Source organism: Pseudoliparis swirei, chromosome 16 (assembly GCF_029220125.1).
Source record: "Pseudoliparis swirei isolate HS2019 ecotype Mariana Trench chromosome 16, NWPU_hadal_v1, whole genome shotgun sequence".
NCBI classification, from domain to species: domain Eukaryota; kingdom Metazoa; phylum Chordata; class Actinopteri; order Perciformes; family Liparidae; genus Pseudoliparis; species Pseudoliparis swirei.
Window position 1 is genome coordinate 7,925,584 of NC_079403.1, and position 22,438 is coordinate 7,948,021.

The following is a 22,438-nucleotide window of genomic DNA, read 5'->3' on the forward strand; positions in this document are numbered from 1 at the left end:
GAAATGCTGGGAGGACATTCCATGACCAAAACAGATGGTCTTAAAAACACGAGCAGCTGAACATGAGCCGGCCTCCGGGGGCCTGGCGTCTCCTCGATGCTCAAAGAAAGCCGCGAAGGGGCGACGGAGGGAGGGGGGACAATCGTGTGAGACACTGAAGTAGAACTGCTGGTGGACCTGTGTCTGCAGAGACAGAGGCGTCATGTCTCGCCTCCTCCTGATGCGGCACGTAAACGTCCCTGTCGTGAGATCTCTGAGCCGTAAGATGCCGACTGTGTTTTGGAAAGCTATCAATGTGTACAGCTGACGCTCCGGCCAACGACTCATATTACAGCCGAGCTACTGTAGCAGAGAGGCCGCCACGTCACCAGAGCTCTTCGTACAGCTGTATGTCACTCCAGAGCGCAGAGTGACCGTCATCACGTCTCACTGATCACCGTGACAGGGGTTTAGAGTTCAGGTTTTCTGTGTTGATAATTAAAGCTTTAGAATTTAAACCACAGTTTTTGGATGGCTGTCCTTGTGAGATTTTTTGTAAATTTTTTTTTTTTACAGTTTTCTGCTGAAAAATACTTGAAACACATATTTTTGGTTTCTTCTTATAATTGATCAAACATAAAGAAAAAGCCCTAAAATGATTTATGTGACGTCTGTCATAGGTTTCGCAGTGCTGTCAGAGCACAATGTTAGTTTACGGTTAGTAGTTTACCCTCCAGTGACGAGACAATAGCTAATCAATAAACACAGACATGCTTCACCTCTCAGTCTGAGCCAGGCGATACTTCACACACACACACACACACACGCGGCTGCACTACTTCCTGTTGTAAAGCCGGTTTAGAGGAAGCATGCCGGAGGGGAAAATAGCCAGATCAGTGACATGCTTAGACGACAATGTCTGACACGGTAACGACTGTTCAAGCTCATCGCGGCCTCATCGCGGCATCTCCACCTGGCCCATTTGATGAAGTATGGCAGGTGGCGGAGCAGGTTGAATGTGTAGTAGGAATATCTGGTGATCTCTGTCATCGTCCACACAACCAGGAATAGGATTACGCTTTCTTCATTCTGGATCTTCATTTAAAAAGATGCAGGCAAAGTATTCAGGGGAAGGAGGGAGTACCTTGATACAAAGCTGACAGATGTTATGTTAAATACAAAAGAAATAAAACGATAATAAATGCATTCTCTGTTATGCAACATTTGGAAAGAAATAGAGAGAAAAGAAGGCTAGCTTGATTAGATTTGTCGCAATAAACCCTAAAAAAAATCTATCTTGGATTACAGAATGTTATTAATATGTACACTGTATGTGTGGATATACAACTATATGATATCATAATTATTGTGCACGTTCATCACACAGATACTAAAGAAACCCGCAGTAAAAGTATGCGACTCTTCATTGGTTTGTATAACTAAATAAAAAGCGCTGGGAGCAGCAGATTGTCGTTCGGTCACCTGTCTGATGCTGTTGGTGACGAACCAAACCATAAAGATCCGTGAACACACTTGCACCCCGGTTACAATCACAGAAGTCCTCACAATCCCTGCAACAGGAGAGAGAAGGAAAACAAGGTTTACATGTACATTTGTTTACGTTTTAACACGAGTCATGAACACAAATCCTCACTTACCTAATGCACAGTGTCCCACCTGCAGGACAAGATACATACATATCAGTTATTTACTCTCATCTACTCATTTAAAATCACCGTTTGACACTGTTTTATCAGGGTCATGCTACGACACAAATTCTTACCTCTACTAATGCAAAAGTCTGGAAAAACTTGAGCGTTCTGGCTATACTTCTGTACAGACCCTTGTGTGTGCCTTTCTGGATGTAGAAACGCATCATTGCCATGGCCAAGACCAGCCACCTGCAGACACAAAAACAAAAAGTTTAGGTCACACAATGCCACCACTTTGTGTGAGATGAATGATGTCAACATCATGTTATTCAGCATGTACTTGTGCACACTGGGTTTTCTGACGAACTAAAACCGGAAGCTTCTGCATCTTCCCACACCTCCGTTATGAGCATTTTTCGCTCCATTTTCGGCCTCGATATGAATGAAAAAAATCCATAGCAGACTCTTTAGTTCAGAGACTTAAGAGCAGGAGAAACCGGTATTATGTGCAGCTTCAACGCCACACGAGGACATTTCAATCTGGCTTTTCCATATGCTTCCTCGTACACACACAATGTTTCAATTATAGTCATTTTGTCAACAGTTGGAGTCGGAACATTGCACAATAAAAGTTAACTTAATTATCAGTTATTCCTTGCAAATAAAATATATGTTCTGCTTCAAATTAATTCTTGTACAAATTGTTTTTAAAGTCCGACACTCGTGGCTTCTGTAAAACATAGTCGCATAAAAACACCTTTTCCACAACTGAGTCTATTTTGCATTTTAAACAATTCAAATTATTTCAATGATCTCCACTCTCTCTATAATTCTCCTCTATGAATAATATGTCAACAGCAGGCAACCCTTCTCACCAGCCAATGCACACGTATATTTATGAAGGCAGCTAAAGTGTTGGAACTGCTCTTGTTTGTATGTATTATATATGCAGTGCTACCAAAATGTATTTCAAGTGTTCAAAATAGTTAAAAGACATTTAAACAAACTGGCATGTCATGTCTCTGAACCCGACCCGGCAACACAAAAGATCAATGGAATTAACAACTTAAAGGGTTAATGCCAATGTATTGCTAAATAATGTGCTGATTATTTTCTTCGTTAATTGTTTTTTCTTTAATATATCACAAAATAGTAAAAATAATCAACGTATTATTTTAGCTCTAATTGGATATATGTGGGCTTCTCTATTGTATTTATACTTTGATCGTGCTATTTGTTTCAGTTCATTACTTTGTTACATCAGAGTGCTCGGCACAGAAGTTTAATGTGAGGACAAACTACAAATGTCATTTTGAAATTATAGTTGCTTTTGCATGAATTCAAACTACAAAACTGCATTAAATAACATTAATTTCAAAATAATTCCAATAATATGATGGATAAAAAAAAGTTGGTACGACTGGAAAGGTTTTGATTTGATCCCTGCATGTTGTGTTGATGTATACCTGGACGAGGTGTCCATTATAATAAAGTAATGTATAACTTATAGCAGTGTTGGGATGTACATTTACTTAAGTACTGTACTTAAATCCAAATTGAGGTACTTTTAATTTACTTGAGTTTTTCTATCTTCTCTTAATGTATACTTTACGAGGCTATAATTCTGATGGAAATACTGCACTTTTTACTTAATTATCTGACAGCTTGTTACTTTACAAATACAAGATATTTTACACAAAACTAAATAACAGCCTATAAATCATGGTCCTCTGTTATAAATAGAAACTCAACAATTACCACTGATGATAATAGTGACAACTAGAATGGGCACTCGGTAGAGCGCATACCTTCGCATATCACAAGATTGGGCATTGAATTATGAACATTTTGGCATTAGTTGCATGCCAATTGGACAAAAATGTATCGTGCTATGGTAAAAAAAGAGTTTGACCTTTCCATGACCTTGACCTTTGACCCGATTGATCCCAAAATCTAATCAAATGGTCCCCGGATAATAACCAATCATCCCACCAAATTTCATGCGATTCAAGAACATTTTGACCTGTTCATGACCTTTGACCTTGACCTTTGACCCGATCGATCCCAAAATCTAATCAACTGGTCCCCGGATAATAAACAATCATCCCACCAAATTTCATGCGATTCGGTTCAATACTTTTTGAGTTCTGCGAATAACACGCATACAAATAAATAAATAAATAAATAAATACACGGCGATCAAAACATAACCTGGCATTTTCAATGCGAAGGTAATAATCATACGATGCAGTCCTTTACAAAGTAGACTGTAACAGTCAAATCCAGTTTTTAGATTAATAAATGAGTAATAATAACTCAACAATCTAATAAATAATAGTATAATTCTCATTTCCCTGCATCGAGTGCATCGAACTTTTAATCCTTCAATATACGTGAGGACATTTTCCTGCTACTTTTACATACTGTAAGTGACATTTTGAATGCAGGACTTGTACTTGTAACAGAGTATTTCTAGACTGTGGTATTGTTTACCTTTAATAAATACAATACTTCTTCCGCCTCTGCATACTGGAGGCATTGATCTGGTGAGTGCCAGTTGTCACATGGACATATTGATTTGTGACATGAGTCCCACCTGGACAGTTTACAAAAACAACGCGCTTCCTTTGCTTTGCACACATATTATGTCGTTATAAAAATTAAAATAAGTCTGCCCATTGAGCATTTCAGTGTCCCCAGACCTGAGCTATACTTATCACTGCAACTGTGGGCCTTGGCGCTGACACCCCCATGCAGTCGGCCCTATTTGGACACGGCTGCAGCGCGAGCCTGTCACCATATAACCAAACACGATTCATTCATTGTCCAACACGCACACACATAGCCCGCCTCTTCGGTCTTCCTGTGTATATTTTGTTCCCAAGATCCAATTGTTCGCTCAACTTTCCCCCAGCCGTTGACAGCCGCTAAATGGAGCGAGCTGAACGGGCGCGTCGTGCTATAAACAGCAACACGCGCCTACAGAGGTTTAGAACTTTTGGGGGTTTATACTAATAGGCGCACAATATTACGCACGTACCCGGCGGTCATGGCGATGTTGTAGAAAGTCAGCCATGCGGTCGCGACGGCGCCTTTCGTTCTCTTCTTGTTGTTGTTTTCCTTCTCCTCAACCGTGCCGTCCTCCTCGCAGGACGCCATGGTACCGGGGGCAGGGTGGGCAAGTCAGGAAGGGAGCTGACAGCTGGGGCTGGTGGGGAGGGGATCAGCGGGGTCATCCATCCCTGCTCACCCCCCTCTCTCGCGGGACTAGTGCTGCAAACAAGTGCGTGGCCTGCCGGCGGGCCAGGGACTGTTGCTGCAGTGTAGAAATATAGGCTGCTCTCCGGGACAAGTACACGTGTAGTATTGGACGTGTAGTAAAGCCTAGACTAGAGTATTGTAAACCAGGGAAATGTAGCCTGGTTGACTCAACCCAAATATCCAAATGTGAATTTTAGTTTAGGATTAGATCAGGATTATATTAGGTTAGAGTACGTCATTTTAGATTAGGTTCAAATGTAATACACAGCACTGTCAGTGTCTGATTTAATATAGAATATATACAATTCAATCTATGAACTAGCCCTTGAATGACTTGAATATGTTTTAAATAACTATTTAAAATATATATTTTTTAATTAATACTAATTTTAAATATAAATTTTTTTTAAATCTCACTACCCCCAGACCTTCACGTAATCCCAGGGGTACACGTACCCCCATTTGAGAACCGCTAGTCTATTCAAGCGCCAGGCTCCCCTGCTGAAAAAAACATTATCGTGTATGTTTCTCCCTCCCCTGCTAAGTGTGGGTGGAGTTTTCCCACGGGAAAAAAAAAAGGTTCCCGTCAAAATAGTATCTGTATTTCTCGCACAGGTGAGGTCGTTAGAAAGAGTGTGTGCGTCTGAGATTGGGATGAAACAGGGTGTGTGTCACTCTCAGTTAGTCAAACAGACAGTCTATTAGAAATCCTATAGTAGCATATTTATTCGGAGAGACATGAAAGAAACCCTTACATTAGTGTCCCATGTCCAAGAAAGGTGTATTTAGGGGGAAAGTAAGAAGATGAGAAACATTGTTTTGACTGGAAAGTGTGGTTCTCATGTAGGGTAATGGACACAGAGCAGGATCGAGATGGTTCTCACCACAACCACCTGATTCTTTTGTTTGATGTTTGAAACAAGCCACCAAACACCATCTTCCGGTACTCACCTGAGTAACTCACTGAAAAACTTATGTGCACCCCTGTGTATAAATGTATATATCCGTCTTTTGTCATAAATCTTTATGTTCTCACAAAAATATACCGAGAATATCGGTAATATGTGATTAATCATGATTAATCCACAGAAACCTGTGATTAATTTGATTACAATTTGTAATCGTTTCACAGCCCTAATATATATATATATATATATATATATATATATATATATATATATATATTCCATTGATTACACAAAATAAGGTAAGCAGAAGACGTTTTATAAAGAAAAAGTACTTACAAATATTTGTACTAACATTTGAAAACTAGATTTTCAAACTTTGAAACGGGTCAATTTGACCCGCAACATAACAAGAGGGTTAATTCTTATTCTAAACAATTGACCTGAATTTGCAAACAAAGTATTTGTTGAAGCAGTGTTTAAAAACACACTGAAATACATTCACAGTCTGCCACTAGATGGCAATGTTTAAACATGAGAAGTGCTTTGACTGGGTGAGTCAGACCACTTATGTTGTTGTATGTCATTTGGAAAATGCACAATATAGGAGTACATCTAATGCCAAGCTACTAATATTTCAAATGCTCATAATAATATAGAAATACAAGAAATATAAAACTGGATTCTTAGCTTCATAATCTTTTGCAGTATACGTTTCGTGCTAAATCGTCCCGGATGTCTGTCGGACATGCATATCCCTCATGGTGCGGAGTTAGACAACCTTTTGTTTTCATCCCGTATATAAAGAGAGTAAAGGCCCAGGGCACACAATGCCTAGTGCAGTGTAAGCAGTTGGCTGAGCAGAGAGCCATGGCTGTGCTGTGTGGAAAATGCTAGTGGAGGCAGACAATGCACTGGTCCGAGGCCGGACCAGCCCTCGGAGGGACAGGGGTCACCTCACTGCGACAACAGCCCCCGTCTCCCTCCCTTCTTTTTCTTTTTCTGAGCTCCGCAGCATGAGCTCGGGGAGGACGCTGAAGTTCGCGGTGTGCGAGGTGCTGCAGTTTGCAGGCCTGTGCGTGCCTCTCTTCATCGTCATGCAGAGGTTCGCCGTCATCGTAGCGAAGGTCAAAACGTCGGCACAGCCCGCCGCAGACGGCAGCGCGGCCTACTGGTTGATCGTGGCCTCGTCCGTCGCCTACGTCACCTCCACCGCCCTGCTGGTCTGGGTACCCATGAAGTATATGGTCTTCATGAAGAAGAAGTTTCTCATTGGGAGGCAGAAGTGGTGAGTTTCTCCTGCCCTTGTCCTGATGTCAGGGGCCTCAGAGTCGCTGAGACCTGACCTGCGGGTGTGACTGCACGAGGCTGGTCCATACCATGAGGACCTCACCTTCTTTACCTTCCTTTGTCTTTGTATCAGGAGGCCTGTGGCCCTCGTATATGTGATCCTCTCAACATTGCCCTGCTTTGCCTTTCTCATCGCCAGCTCTGAGGTACAACATTACATCAGTTTATCTGTACTCTGATCATGAACTTTGACCCTTATGTTGCCATATAGAGTCTAGATTATTATCGTTGATCCTTTTGTCAGTATTTTTGTGTGACTGTATCCCACAAAGTAGCTTCTTGAAACCTAAAAAATACTCGCCGTGACTTTTATATTTGGAAGATTATTGACATTAAAATATTGCGGATGAGTGGAATGACAATGTGAGGTATCCGTGAGTAAATTAAAGGTGATGATTTGAGAGGAAACTTTTGGTTCTCTGGGGATAAATATGGATAAGGAGCTACTGATAAGCAGCTTGGGACCTCTTCCTGTCCAAGCTACCCTTGTCAAATCATCTGTCCATGAGGCACATTTTCACTTCCTGGCTGGCTGCAACCCAGCTCCTATTTGCTGTTTTATGTGGCCCTTTCTAGAGCCAAAGCTGACCTTTGTGGCCCTTGCTTATCTGGTGTCCTTTGCATAAGAGCCATAAATTCTGCTAAGATGACCAGATTTTCTGCTTTGTTCTGTGTCCTGTTGGTATAAAGTCCTGACTCAGCCTAATGCCAGCACTGCAAGTGATTTTAGCCCAGCAACCCAGAACTAAAGGATGTCAGACACGTATCAGTACTTTTTAGTGTTATTGTAAATGAATGCGTTCCATATTGAAGTGAATAAGCAATTAGTTTAAATGTTCTAGTATGTTTAACTCATGATGTTCTGGCTTTTTGCCCAGGTTCAGATAAATAACAACATGAAACACGATGCGTTCACGGAGCTCCCTGTGTCGCTAGTCCTCTTCTCTCTCATCTGTATTGACGTTGTGGAGAGGATACGCCACTGCAGACTGACCGGCCAGGGTGAGCGCTGCTCTCTGAATACATTACGCAAATCACTCAACCAGTGCTTTAGACCCCGCCGACTTCCATCGTGATCCCTACCCGCCTTTTATATTTACAGGAGCTGTGAGGGAAAAAATGCAGCAAACATTCATTTTATATAACTAATCCAGAACAATTTGAACTTTTTATTCTTTGGCTCTGTGCCCGCAGTTGACAGATGGCTCTGTGCTTGCAGTTGCAACTCAGGAAGTGAGCAGGACATTTGTCATCCACTTCTTGTAGCACAGTGCTGAACTGACAAAACTGCAGCATTGTTTTTCTAAAGAGAGGCTTCATCTGGTATTCTTTGGAAAAAACTCAATCCTTTTGAGGATTTTAAACGTCAGCCGTCTCTGGAAGTTTTGGCTCCAACTGCTCAGCAGATCAGTGGCTGCATTGTGATCACAAGATCTAGTGGTTGTATATTGTATCTCTATTATACAGAGTCCTACAAACAATATTGAAAATCAAATAATGCTGAATACCTTGATTGTTGCAATGTTTGGTTAATAAAAAATAAATAAAACATAAAATAAAAATTAACTCCATACGAAGATGAGCAACATGAGCCCATGTAGTTTCAGATTTGCTCTGCTCTGTATAATCTCTTTTACTTTTCTCTTCCCAGCTTGTGAGATGGAGAGAGATGCAGACATCCCCTCCACTTTCCTCACAGGTGTGGAACAGGTGACACCTGTTACTCCAGCTGTGCCGGCCCCAGCTGTGCCGGCCCCAGCTGTGCCGGAGCCAGCTGTGCCCGGACCAGCTGTGCCCGGGTCAGCTGTGCCCATGCCAGCAAACCAGAATGGAGCAGCGCCCAATGGGTCCGTCCCTGGGATACCCGGTCATCCCGGGAGGCTATTTAGCATCTCTGGCTTGAGGGCCCGATCAGCGAGCACCACGGCGTACCGCATATCTCCGGATGCCTACACGGGCCCACTGAGATTCCTGTGTGCCAGCGACGCCCGAGCAGACGTGTTCGTGGACAGCTTTCTGTTCTGGATGGACACAGTGGAGATGGTGAGGGTGGCGGGACACCCCGTTGTCTACTACTCAGGCTGGGTGTTCCCCATCTACATCTTCAGCTTCCTGTCCTGCCTGCGGGTGGTGGTCATGCCCCACAGCCCCCTGCTGTCCTCACTCGGAGTGGCACTGCAAGACTTTCCCTTCTTCTTCATGCGCGTGGGCATCGTCGCGTTCTTCGGCTTCGTCACGCCCGTCCTCTACCTGATGAAGAACCTGTTGGTCTGCCTGACCTTTGTCTATTTCAACTTCATGACGAGGCTGAGGGTCTTCAACACAGAGAGGATGTTCTTTTGAGACCCACACTTCAAGTTTAGACAGTTAAACATTGAAGCCGATGGCAGGAGCAAGAGGCCGGTCCAACCATGAACCAGTGGATTTAAAGTAATGGATTTACGAAAAGCTGGCGCGACCAAACCAAAGTATGGATTTGCGACACAGAAGAGATATTCTGACAAATTGCATGATGGTATTTCTCACAGGCCTAAAGGGAGCTCTTTGGCAATGTTTTCCCACAAAGGACATTATGTGTTATGTTATGTATTGTTTACCTTTCATGTTCAACTTTTTTTACCCCTCACCAAGCACTTTGGAAATGTACCTGTAATTTCAGAGTTTCTATCATATATTTTTTTTCTACCATAATAAAGTGCAATGAATATGTAAAAGCATAAATCCACGTTGTTTATATTATATTCTTTGCTAAGTTATATTCATGATAGAAAAACAAAGTGTGAGTTTGTATCATTGATTCCTATAATTTGGTACGATTATTCAAGAAGATTATCATATACTTTAATTATTTTCAATCTCGGTTAAATGGCGCAAACAAAATAATCAAATTAATTTACAAATATACTTATTTCTGGACTGTATAAAATTCTACATGTATTCAAAAGACTTTGAAGTTCTTATTCTTTGGCTTTGTGCCAGCAGTTGACAGATATCGTTGCAACTTAGGAAGTAAGAAGGACATTTGTCGTCCACTTCTTGTCGCACAGTGCTGAACTGACAAAACTTCAGCATTGTTTTCCAAAGGGAGGCTTTGACGTGCTTTATCTGGTATTCTACGGAAACAAACTCAACCCTTTTAAGGATTTTTAATGTCAGCTGATTTGTTAAAGGTGTCACTCGAGACGGCAGAGAAATCTCAACCAATTCTGTAGTTCCCTTTGCTTCTCAGTCGGTTTTTGATGAATATTTTGGTTTTCTGGTCCCCTTTTGTCAACTTCGAGAAACAGATTGTACGCTGCCTTCACAGAATAAAACACCGAAAGAAAGAGAACATTTGCAACTAGCTGGTGATCGAAGTTCAGCATTTAGCAGCTAAAGTTACTCCTAGAAATTGGTAGAAACCAAAAGAGAACTGAAAGGAGAGAGAATATTAGATTTATATTGATAATGTGACCAGAGACATGACTCCATATGAATGATAACATCTGCTGGATGTATAAAGACACATAATTTTCCAACACATTTAAGTTTATAAGGTCAATATTGTGTTTTAACTTGTTCTTCTTATTGCGATGTAAACACATATGCATTACTTAGAAACAACTCCAAATGTTAATTCCTCTTTCAAAATATGCTTTATTTTACATGATTAGTGAGCTAAAAGGGTAGCAAACCAACTGACCGATCTTTAGAAAACGTAAAACGTAGAAAAAAAGTGATTAGTAGGTTTCAGTTCATTAGCTGCACAACTTGATGTGTGAGATACAGCTTTTACAAGCTTGTCCATACATAGTCAGGTATTTCACAGGTATGTGTCTGCTTCCCATTTGTCTGCACTCCTGCTGCTCATCTTTGCAGACCCTATGAGGCCAACGTGGTTAGATCTCCACTCACTTCCCCCAATATGAAGCAGGATTTCCTCCTGTCCTTATTTTCTACTGACTTGTATCATCACTGCACTCCTCACCCGAAACCCCAACGGGCTACTATCCCACGAAAACTCTCACATCAGCAAAGTGCCGCAAACCTCGTTTAATGCTTATTTGCTCTGGCTCAGTAATTGTGTAACTGTCAAATGCTTGATCAGATGTGAATCTTCCCGCTTCTGAAACGTCTTCAAAGGCCAGTCTTGCTGCTCCCATGCACACATCTAGCACAGACGGAAAGGCTATTTATAATCGATCAAAGGACAAAATATATTGAAAACCTGCTGGGATAAATTAATTCCCAAAATTCCTCTCTTTACTTTGATTTATTAAAAATAGAAACGGAATGAGTTTTCTTGTTGCAACCTCTGTGATTTTCAGCTCTTAGATGGTGAGCTGTCATTGCTCAATTCCCACTTCCTGGCTTTCCTTTCTGAACCAAAAAAATCTGTGGAAGCTCATGGAAATTGCTGTCGTGCGACCAACCTCAGCTCCCCATGTGACAGGATACCCATCAGAGTGATTAAGGGGGGAAAACGCCATGCCTCCATGTCATTGTTGCTCCGTGTCACACACCTTAGCACACACCAGACCACTTATTTCATGGCTGTAAAACTCGAATACAATCATATCCACCATTGAGTGCAAACTACATGCAAAGGATGATGTCACCGTGCTCAAATGTTGCTGTCGTCCTCTGTCTCCTGCAAGTCCTCTGCATCGCTGCAGACATAGGTACGTACCCTTGACACATTTCGCCGATTGTGAGTTAAATGCACGAGAGTGATCGGATTGTAAGTAGATTTCGTGAAGCTCTTCTGTTCTGCTCCAGACAGTGGCTCCTTCCTGATCTTCAACGAGAACCACAACAAGTGCATGAAGGTGGAGAGCGCCACGTCAGTGACGGTGGCCCGCTGTGACCCTCATGCCAAAGAGCAGCAGTTCCGCTGGGCCTCCGAATCGCGTGTCCTCAGTCTGTCCCTTAAACTCTGTCTGGGGGCTACAGAGATTAAGGACTGGGTCAAGGTGCTCCTCTTTGAATGTGATGAGAACAGTGACCTCCAGCATTGGCAGTGCAAGAATGAGACCCTCTTTGGCCTCAAAGACCAGGACCTGCACCTAAACTGGGGAAACCACAATGAGAGGAGCATAATGATCTACAAAGGCTCAGGGCTCTGGAGTCGCTGGAGGATATATGGCACCAAGGGTGACCTTTGTTCAAAAGGTTTTCAAGGTAGGAAGTGTGGGGACACAATGTAATTTAATAAAGGACAAAGCCACAATAGTGTAAACTATATTGCCTTATATATATCAATGTTGCAAGGGTGTTTCAGAAGTCCTGCTAAATTGTTTCTCATGTATAATCTTGATTGCAGATCTTGAGATTGTTGTCAGATATTTCATAAAACAAACATTATTACATCCATCAAATTGTGATGTTGTAGACCAAGCTACGATGTAAACTACATGTAAATAAAGGTTTGTTCAAGTGATGGACTCACTAACAACTCTATTTTACAAAAGTTAATTGATTTGAGATTCCGTTTGACTTGCCATACATTTTATTCTGCTTAAAAATCACAAAATAATTTACTAAAAGAGCAGGTTGTAGTCAATCTTCTAAACTTCTCATCTTCTAAAATGTTAAAATGCAGCAAAAGCATCATCATTTTCATTAAAACGTCCTTGAGACACAAACATGGTGGTGCTAAAACTTAAGAGAGACCGGCTTACGGCTAAATACCTGTTTCATAGGGATTCGAGCACGTAATAATATCCAGATTATCATAATCAGTCTGTTGAATGGATACCGTGCAGCCAGGCTCCGAAGTCCTATTGGAACGCCTTCCCAAAGAGTCGCTGTCATCGCAGCATATCAAATGTCCACAAGTAGTTGGCCGTGCATATCTAGTAGGTTGCTGATTTGCAGACTTTGATTGTGTCATTTTGCTCAAGAAATATCTGATCATCTTTAACTTCAGGATCTGTGTCTCCTCAGAGGTTTTCACAATCGGGGGCAATGCCTTTGGAGGCCCATGTCAGTTCCCATTTAAGTTTCAGGAGAAGTGGTATGCTGAATGCACGAAGGAAGGTCGCTCAGATGGACAGCTGTGGTGTGCAACAGAGAGAGATTACGACAAAGTGAAGAAATGGGGCTTTTGTCCCAATGAAGGTAAGAAACACTGATGATAATCAAAAGCCTTTGGAGAGTTTGTGTTGAACAATTTTATGAAGTACTCTATTAATCAAACCATGCAGAATTGTCTTGTTGGTCTGTAATTTCTCAAAGTGCAATTACTGAGGAGGTCAGTGATGACAGGTCTGGTTTCTGACCCCTCCTCTCCCCCAGTAGAACAAAACTACCACTTCCTGTCTTGAGTCGTCAACACAGCACAGTCCTTGTTTTCCACCTCTTTGACCCATCGTTGCCCTGCCACTGTCCTAAAATATAAGCCATCTCACTTTTGCTCTTCTATGAAACCCAGCACAGTTGTAAAAAGGGGCGTAGAAGATGTTTCTCAAATGTATCCGTTTTCAGACTCTCATTGTCCTTAAATTCATTCTGGTACAGATTACATACAGATATTACTACTTGTGCCTTCCAGGGGTAAATCGTTTTCCCTCAGTTTGATTATTATTTGGTTTTCTCTCGACCACAATGCAGCGTCCTCGGGTTGGGACACTGACCCGGTCACAGGCGTTAAGTATCAGAGGAACTCACAGTCAGTGTTGACCTGGCATCAGGCCAGGAAGAGCTGCCAGCAGCAGGGAGCCGACCTCCTCAGCATTGTAGAGCTACATGAGCAGTCATACATTTCAGGTACAAAGTCAATCTTTTTGTTATTCATACTGCAATGTTATATCACTGACAGTTTGGTGAAACATTGTAATGTATGGGTTGACGCAGGGTTGACGAATACTTTGGGAACATCTCTGTGGATTGGACTGAACAGCTTGGATTTTGAGACTGGATGGCAGTGGAGCAACGGTAACCCCTTCAGATATTTAAACTGGGCTCCAGGTAAGTAAATAACAGCAGTATGCTTTTTAAATGATTACAAATTGAGAATCAATGTTGCAAATGCACTTCTGATTGTTGACATTAAAACCATGATTCAATGTCTCCAATAGGCCACCCCTCGTCAGAGCCCGGTCTCACCTGTGCAACCCTCAATGCTGCAAAAGCCTCAAAATGGGAGAGCAGCGCCTGCGCCAAGAAACTTGGTTACATTTGTCGCAAAGGAAACTCTGCCAGTCTGCCGCCACCTCCGAGTAAAATAATATAATTTCAAATCATCTGGCTTATTATAAAGTGAGTGAATGTGTTCTCACCTCTTTGGGTCTCTCTCCACAGACAAAGACCAGCCCAGCTTCTGCCCCAGTCACTGGGTTCCATATGCAGGAAGCTGTTACTACCTGCAGAGGAACAAAAAGATGTGGAAAGATGCTTTGGCTGCGTGTCACAAAGAGGGAGGAGATCTGGCCAGCATACACAATATAGAAGAGCAGAGCTTCGTCATATCCCAGTCTGGATACTGTAAGTGTGCAATAAATCAGTCCAACCCTGCAGTGATTTGTTGTTTTTCACAACAATCACCAACAAAATGCCAAAAGTAGAGATTTTGGAAAGTCAACTACTGAACTTTACTTTGTTTGTTTGTGAGCTTTTGGGGACTGACAGGTGGATTTTGTTACCTGTTGACAAGGCCAAGCTAGCTTTTTCTCTCAGATTTCGTGCAAAGCTAATCGGCTGCAGCTTTGTATTTATCTGACATTATGTGAGGGTATTGATCCTCTTATCTAACGCTCTGAAAGAAAACAAATAATCGCATTCCCCAAAATGTTACGGTATAAATCTGAAGAACAAAAACACTGAATACACAAGAAATTAAATGTGAGGGACGGTACCACATTAACATCTACGTGCACATTCAAACCCGTCAGTGCCGACAGATGTGCTCTGGATTGGCTTGAATGATCTGAAGAACCAGATGCTGTTTGAATGGTCTGATCACTCCCACGTCACCTTCATCCAGTGGCAGACCGATGAGCCGTCTCATGCCACCAACCTCCAGGAAGACTGCGTTGTCGTCAGAGGAAAGGTAACAAATGCCAAAGGTCATGAATGGAGTGATAACATGAGCGGTGCTGTTCTCATCTGCTGAATGTGGCCCGTACAGGACGGGAAGTGGGCGGACCACATGTGTGAGAAGACGTATGGATACATCTGTAAGCAGAAGGCCTCCACTAGACCAGCTGAAGGCTCCCAAGAGGAAGACAACCCGGGCTGCAAGCTTGTGAGTGATGCAACTAATTTTGATATAGAGATCATACAACAAAGATTATATTAGATTTAGTCTCACTGTGTTTGTTTCTTTATCATCAAAAGGGCTCAATCAGATTTGGATCTTATTGTTACAACATTGGCTCTGAGACAAAAACCCTAGATGAGGCCAAGCGGGCATGCTCAGAGGCTGGTGCGCATGTGGTGGATGTGACTGATAGGTATATTTTATTTATTTATGTAAAACTTTGCCCCTTATTGTAGTCATAAAAATGACACCTGTTTTGAAAGTATGTCATTGACTTTGATGAGCTTAAGTCTAAAAACAAGAGTTGGATGCTATAATAAGGTCAATTTTTAATAGTTTGTCATTGTTTTAAATGTTAAATTGTGTGGAGAAATGTTTATTTGCTAAAAGTGAAGAATAATTTCCACTTAATCCTAAAATCTCGAGCTTTAAAGATGTCATTGCTCACCTTTCTCCTTTCATACGTTTTCATGCAGATATGAAAATGCCTTCTTGGTCAGTTTGGTGGGTTTGAGGCCGGAGAAGTATTTCTGGACAGGTTTATCCAACACGGACGACATTAACACCTTCAAGTGGACCACCAGAAGAAAAGTCTCGTTCACTCATTTCAATGTGGACATGCCAGGTACAGCACACCTCTCTTTGGCTGTCTGTGCTTCCTACTGTGAAATGATGAATTTGTCAAAAGCTTTGTTTTATGAATAATTACAAGCTAAACTGATGCTGTTTATTATCAGCCTCCATTGCAGTTTATTTTTAGTGCTAATTAAAAAATGTTAGCTTGATAAACCCAAAGCACCTCTGTGTTGACACACAGCCTCACAGAATGTTGCCTCTGGACTCTGACGTCATCTATTGTTGTATATCATCATCAGCATTCATTATTTACACGATAACACCTTCCTTGAATGTAATAATTGATCGGACTCTTTACACCTTTGAGCTCAGTTTATCGATATTTTTCCCATTTCTTTCGGCATGTTTAATAAAAGACAGACATCAGGGATGCGTTGCCATGACAACTGGGGTTTTCGCTGGATTATGGGATGTTGTCAGCTGCAGCAACAAGGAAAAGTACATCTGTGAGAAACCAGCAGAGGGTGCACATGTGACAACAGTCCCACCCACCACCCCCGCCTTGAGCTGTGAGTCTGGGTGGACCCCCGTTGCCAAGAGGAGCGTCTGCTACAAAGTAGGAGGACAAACTGAACTAATCTCTTACAATGGTGCGATTTAAATAGCACAAAACTCAATCTCATCTTTCTTTTTTACTCATTAAAAAGCTTTACAAAAAACCAAAGGTGGAGAAGAAGAATTGGCACGAAGCGCAGGATTTCTGCAAGGTCATCGGAGGGGACCTTATTAGCATACACAGTTCGGAGGACCTGAACAACTCTCCGTATGTCACCTTTGTTTATATATATGTATATATATATATATCTCAGAATTTTATATTATATTTTGGAACTCAAATAATCAGTACTGTTTTTTTCTGTTGTCACCCAGATTTCATTCATCTGATCGAGCCTGGATTGGCCTCAGCCTTGGTACCAATGCAGGTTTTGGATGGTCCGATGGGTCACCTGTATGTAGCACTTCAATATTGTCACAAAAGGCTTTACCCATTGTTATTCTCATCCCCGGCCTAATTATGTGTACTTCCCCCAAACTGTACTCTAGTTCGGTTATGGGAATTGGGGCTTTGGTGAACCAAACAACCACAATGACAACGAACACTGTGCAGAAGTCCACGTTTACTACGGACGGTACTGGAATGATGCACTCTGTGAAGCCTACAATGACTGGATCTGCCAGATAAACAAAGGTGAAATATCGACCGGTCTCATCATTGAGCTGCAGATCACACAGAGACATTTAGGCCATTTTATGTGATGTCTGAGTCGTGCTTTGCCCATCGTTAAGACCTTTTGATTCTTGTACTTTCAGGTGTGACTCCCAAACTTGAGCCAGTCAAAGTTGAAACAGGTACAGTTCAGCAGTGGCTTCTCTCTGAAACAGCCCCTGATTCATTTGTTTTCAATTAGTTTTTTTTAAAACATTGAATTCATGCGAGCTGCTTTTGGGACCACTTTGCTCCCGACTAAAATGTTTCCACTACGAAGCAAATTTGTATGAAATTTAGTTTATGTATTCATCATTTCATGAGGATAAAGCCTCATGACATTATAGTGATCTCCTGACATTTAGAGAAATATCTGAAAATGTGTCTTATTCATTACTTTATCACTACATACTTGCATAACTAGTGATTATCCCATCAGCCTCAGCTGTACTTTAGTGATAATTATAAAATGTTGGTGAACATGATAAACATTCAGCTTTGTAATATCATTTGCATTTAGCGAGCATTGCTAGCATGGCTGTCGACTCTTGTTTTCCATCGATCCTTGATCGTGTATCTGAAAGACATCTGATAACAGTTTTGTTCTCTTTACAGTGTACAACACCACTGAAGATGGCTGGCTTATATACAATGACACACATTATTTGATCAACCATGACAATCTAGACATGGAATCTGCTAGAACTGTCTGCCGAAAGAGCTTAGGAGATCTTGTGGTCATCACAGGGGAGAGTGAGAGGAAGTTCCTTTGGAAACAGGCAAGACATTCTCAATACAAACTGATCTGATGTTGTGGCAAAAGTGCTGAAAACCTTGTTTGTGACAATTGTTTTTTATTTATGCTGATCCAACAGATAGCGAAGGAGTCAGGCGGGCAGTACTACATCGGCATGACAGTGGATTTGGATAAATCATTCAGGTCAATCACACAACATTGTTTCGGCACATTGCTACTGTCGGTGTGCTGAGTACTTCCCAATAGCCATCCGTGGAAGTCTCTTCTGACATTTGATAGAAAATACAAGCTCAGAAGTTTTGTTTTTTCTTATTTGTGACGTCTTGTTCGTTGTCTTTTTCAGCTGGGTGGATGGCACACCTGTATCATACACTGCATGGGAACAAAATGAGCCAAACTTTGCTAATAATGATGAAAACTGTGTGTCTTTATACAGGACCATGGGTGAGTCTAACAGGTTTCAGAAATATAAGTTAGTCGGATCAATGAATTTCTTTGGATTATGTATTCATTGTTCTCTATAAACTCTGAACATAGGGTACTGGAATGACATTAACTGTGGTACTGAGCTACCTTCCATTTGCAAAAGAAGTGGTAGTTTTATCAACACAACAATGGCCCCAACCACTATTCCTACGGGAGGATGTGCACCAGAGTGGCTCACTTTCCAAGGAAAGGTAATGATAAAGAACTGCATACAACACAAATTACTTCAATACAAAAGCTGAAACTCTTACTTCTACTTTCAGTTCTGGTAAAATGAGTTTCACACTGGTTACCTACTGTCCCTTTGCTTATTATTTTAACACACAGTGCAAACCTTGTTTACACAGTGCTACAAAATAGTTGTGGGGGATGACAATAAGAACTGGCAGGACGCCAGGAAGTACTGCATAAACCAGGGAGGAAATCTGGTTTCTATCATCAAGGAGAGAGAGCAAGGCGAGTGTTTTCTTTGTTTTCGTTGTAGAGGTTACATTTCATTGTGCAGGGACGTAATTAAACCACCATTTTAAGAGAGTAAACAATTATTTGTGTCTTCCTTTCTAGCATTCCTGACAATGCAGATGCTGAACTACAATGAAGACTTCTGGATCGGCATGAATGACATCAACTGGGATATGCATTTTGTGTGGACTGATGGCAAAGCCATTTCATACACCAACTGGGCAAAAGGGTATCCAACATCAGTGCCTGATGGACGTTATACATTTAATGATGAGGTTATTTCACCTTAAGCTCCTGTATTCAACAATTTGTGTACACAAGTGACGATCTCAACAATGTAATGGTCAGTTTCTGGCAGATTAGTTGCAAAAAAGTGTAAAAAAAACATGGAAGACACGTGAAAATCGACTTCTGTAATCAGACACCCTGTCACCATTACAAAAGAACCCTGTGTATCCTGACAAACTGATGTTTGTTTCTTTTCTTCCTGACAGGCGTTTGACTGTGTGAAAATGGTGGGAAGCAATGCCAAAATGTCAGGAGTTTGGAAGGTGGAAGACTGTCACTCAAAACATAGCTTCATCTGCAAAAGAAACAGTGGTGAGCAATAGTCAGCAAAAAGCCACATTAACATGAGTTACAGTGATGAAGTTCATTTTTAAACATTGTGTAATTATATAAATGTGACTGGGGATAACATCAATTTAACATTTTTGGTTTATTAAGCTTGATGAATTTCATGATGTTTCTTGTTTACAAAGATTCTCAGATTGTAGTCCCAGCCACAACTGTGTTACCTAAGGCTTTCCATAAACTTGGCAATGACTCCTACAAATTGGTGGCCCTGAAGATGAAATGGGACGAGGCGAGGAGGCAGTGCCAAGTAGACGATGCAGATCTGGTCAGTATCCTGAACCCCATCACCCAGGCATACGTCTCCTTGGAGATTTCCAAGCACAATGAGCCCGTGTGGATCGGCCTCAACAGCAATGAGGTAAAAGGCTCTACCTCTTAATGTTTACCACTCTTTCAAACTGAGGTTGTTTGGCTTTGTTTCAACATAATGCAAGTTCTTTTCTTTTCACAGACTGGTGGGCGGTTCAAGTGGACCGATAACTGGCTGCTGTATTATACCAAATGGGGCACAAATGAGCCTAAAAACAACTATGGCTGTGTGTATATGGATGTGGACAAAAAATGGAAGACTGCACCATGTACCAACACCTATTCTTCCCTTTGCAAGAGGTCACCAGGTCAGACAATCCCTCTGTTAGTTATATTGCACTGTCCATTACCAACCCCTAAAAATGGCTAACAATGCATTGTCCTGTCTCTTTTTCAGTCGTAGCACCCGCTGAGACCCCACAACTCCCCGGCAACTGTCCAGAACCAAAGAAACAAAAATCCTGGATACCTTTCAGAGGCCATTGTTATTTATTCATGAGCTCAATGGTGGACAACTGGGCCCATGCCTCAGTTGATTGTCTGAAAATGGGTACATTATGAAAAACTTTTACGAATAAAATACAGCTTGTATGTGTGTACAATTTTGACAGTGTGCTATTGTCCATCAGGTGCCACGCTGGTGAGTGTTGAGGACCCTCAGGAAGGCCTGTTTATTCAACAGAACCTTGAGATTCTACAGGATAGTGCCAAGTCCTTCTGGATCGGCCTCTACAAGACTCATGAAGGTGAGTTTCTCTTGCAATTCCTTTTTACAACGTGTACAAAAGTTAAGCAGTGTCCGGATTACATACAACACAGAACACTAAAATCATATACTGTATAAAAAAAGGGGATGAGGCCACTGGGACTTCATGCATTAGTTTGCTGTTTTGAAGCCTCAAGTTTGTAAACTTTGATTGTCGCCATCTTGGCTTTTTCAACCACAAGTTATACAAGAGGGTTTCACTGAATATTGAATCATAAATTCTTAGGCAAATAAAAAGGTTGCAATTAACAACTCCCAAACCACACATGGTGTGGCAGTGACCCATCATTCACAAGGTAGCCATACCCTAAAGCATTCCCTGCTTTATAGCCTATTTTACTTAAAATGGGACCATCATTTACGAACTGAACATCATACTATATTGAAGAAGACTTGAAACTAGTGATTGAGACCATTAACTCATTCATGGACAATATTTTCGTCCCTTCGAAACATTGAGAAAGGACAGATGAGATTTGTGGGGTTCAGGAAATACTATAGAGTGGTAACCAAGCAAATTGGTTTAAATTATTTTCTATTGTACAGTGGAATACATATTGTTGGGATGTTGAATGCTTAGCTCTGTGAACAAGTTGTGTCTGATACAAGTAACAAGCCTCCCTGTTTCAGGTGAGTGGATGTGGATCGATAACAGTGCTGTGGACTACGTCAACTGGAAAACAGGAATGCCAAAGTCATATTCATGTGTGGACATCAGCTCTGAAAGTGGACAGTGGAGCACAAAAACCTGCAGTTTATACAAGTCTTACATCTGCAAAACAACCAAAGGTAAATTAAATTCAAATATCATGAACAATACTCTTAATTGGACCCATCAGTCACTTACACTGAGCATGTATCTCTTTTTTCAGTAATTACACCTACAGAAAAGCCACCATCTGTCGGTAAGCTATTTGACCATCATATTTCAAATGTAATTTTTCTCACTCCAATTATGTCACTGTTAATACTTCTTTAATTATTTATTCTCCCCAGCCCAAGTCGTTGAAGAAGTTTCTCATGGGTCGGCTGGTATCACTGTTGCTGTAGTACTAGTTGTAATCGCAATAATTGGACTCGGTGCCTTCCTCCTCTTCCGTAAACGGATACCCATCCCTGTCCTAGGAGAAGGCACCTTCGACAACAAGTTATACTTCAACAATCCTATCCGAGCCCTTGTAGACACCAAGGGGCTGGTGGCCAACATAGAACAGAATGAACAAGCATAGGAAGACGTGAGCTCAGTGTCAATCCCACTATGAGAATAAATGATTTTGGTTGCATGTGTCATTTTCATTCACTTTACTAAAAATTGAATCTCAACTAAACCCTGTAATATTTCTACAAGAGGACAAGGATAACGATTCCTTCTTATACAAGCACTGTCATTGCACTTAGTGAACTAGGGTCAAGATGATATGTAAACAATCCATAACAACTATTACATTATTATGTGATTTGTTAAATGTGTACTTTTTTACCAATCAAGATAATCAAGAACATTTGAAGACCAAATGCCAGTTAAGAATCATGCCAGGGGAAGATGTTTAATTAATACAATTATCAGATTTTCTTCAATGAGGTTGTTTGTTATTTTTCTCATCAGTCTATTTATAAATTACAACTTGTAAATAGATGCTCAATAAAATAAAAAACAATTAAAAAGAATCTGTTTTTTTCTGCACTTTCTTTTCTAACCAAAAACAGGGCACCACGATTTGCTGAGAGCTGTCATAAAATAATCAAGTCATACAAACGTGACTCATACCAAGTGGTTTATTTTAAAAAACAGA

The 22,438-nt window shown here is 41.3% G+C and overlaps 3 protein-coding genes across 4 annotated transcripts in view; 2 read left to right on the plus strand and 1 right to left on the minus strand.

Annotated features, from left to right (window-relative positions):
• The window catches only part of hacd1 (3-hydroxyacyl-CoA dehydratase 1), a 36,292-nt gene that overhangs the window by 3,901 nt on the left and 9,953 nt on the right, over nucleotides 1–22,438 (minus strand). Inside the window, exons 5-11 of one of the 2 annotated variants that reach the window (XM_056434344.1) lie at nucleotides 14,407–14,490; nucleotides 14,234–14,281; nucleotides 13,796–13,869; nucleotides 1,763–1,880; nucleotides 1,638–1,656; nucleotides 1,462–1,550; nucleotides 953–1,074 (exon numbers count right to left, since the gene is read on the minus strand). In XM_056434344.1, coding sequence (XP_056290319.1) covers nucleotides 953–1,074; nucleotides 1,462–1,550; nucleotides 1,638–1,656; nucleotides 1,763–1,864 — 332 coding nt within the window. In that variant the 5' untranslated portion in view covers nucleotides 1,865–1,880; nucleotides 13,796–13,869; nucleotides 14,234–14,281; nucleotides 14,407–14,490. Of the gene's footprint in view, nucleotides 1–952; nucleotides 1,075–1,461; nucleotides 1,551–1,637; nucleotides 1,657–1,762; nucleotides 1,881–4,671; nucleotides 4,924–13,795; nucleotides 13,870–14,233; nucleotides 14,282–14,406; nucleotides 14,491–22,438 lie in introns of those variants that run through there. The other variant, XM_056434343.1, reaches the window with a different exon arrangement.
• On the plus strand, nucleotides 6,105–9,872 carry LOC130206395 (transmembrane protein 236-like). Its single transcript, XM_056434342.1, has 4 exons — nucleotides 6,105–7,085; nucleotides 7,221–7,293; nucleotides 8,026–8,149; nucleotides 8,799–9,872. Exons 1-4 carry the CDS (start codon nucleotides 6,688–6,690, stop codon nucleotides 9,488–9,490), a joined length of 1,287 nt encoding a protein of 428 aa, XP_056290317.1. The 5' UTR covers nucleotides 6,105–6,687; the 3' UTR covers nucleotides 9,491–9,872.
• Nucleotides 10,573–22,313, plus strand: mrc1a (mannose receptor, C type 1a). The gene is made up of 30 exons (XM_056434339.1): nucleotides 10,573–11,808; nucleotides 11,906–12,307; nucleotides 13,073–13,246; nucleotides 13,739–13,894; nucleotides 13,982–14,095; nucleotides 14,206–14,346; nucleotides 14,429–14,611; nucleotides 15,019–15,176; nucleotides 15,255–15,371; nucleotides 15,464–15,579; nucleotides 15,863–16,011; nucleotides 16,379–16,578; nucleotides 16,670–16,785; nucleotides 16,893–16,971; nucleotides 17,067–17,211; nucleotides 17,334–17,372; nucleotides 17,845–18,008; nucleotides 18,105–18,169; nucleotides 18,330–18,430; nucleotides 18,524–18,663; nucleotides 18,820–18,928; nucleotides 19,037–19,209; nucleotides 19,429–19,534; nucleotides 19,696–19,928; nucleotides 20,022–20,187; nucleotides 20,277–20,429; nucleotides 20,509–20,625; nucleotides 21,276–21,434; nucleotides 21,518–21,550; nucleotides 21,642–22,313. Exons 1-30 carry the CDS (start codon nucleotides 11,727–11,729, stop codon nucleotides 21,872–21,874), a joined length of 4,323 nt encoding a protein of 1,440 aa, XP_056290314.1. The 5' UTR covers nucleotides 10,573–11,726; the 3' UTR covers nucleotides 21,875–22,313.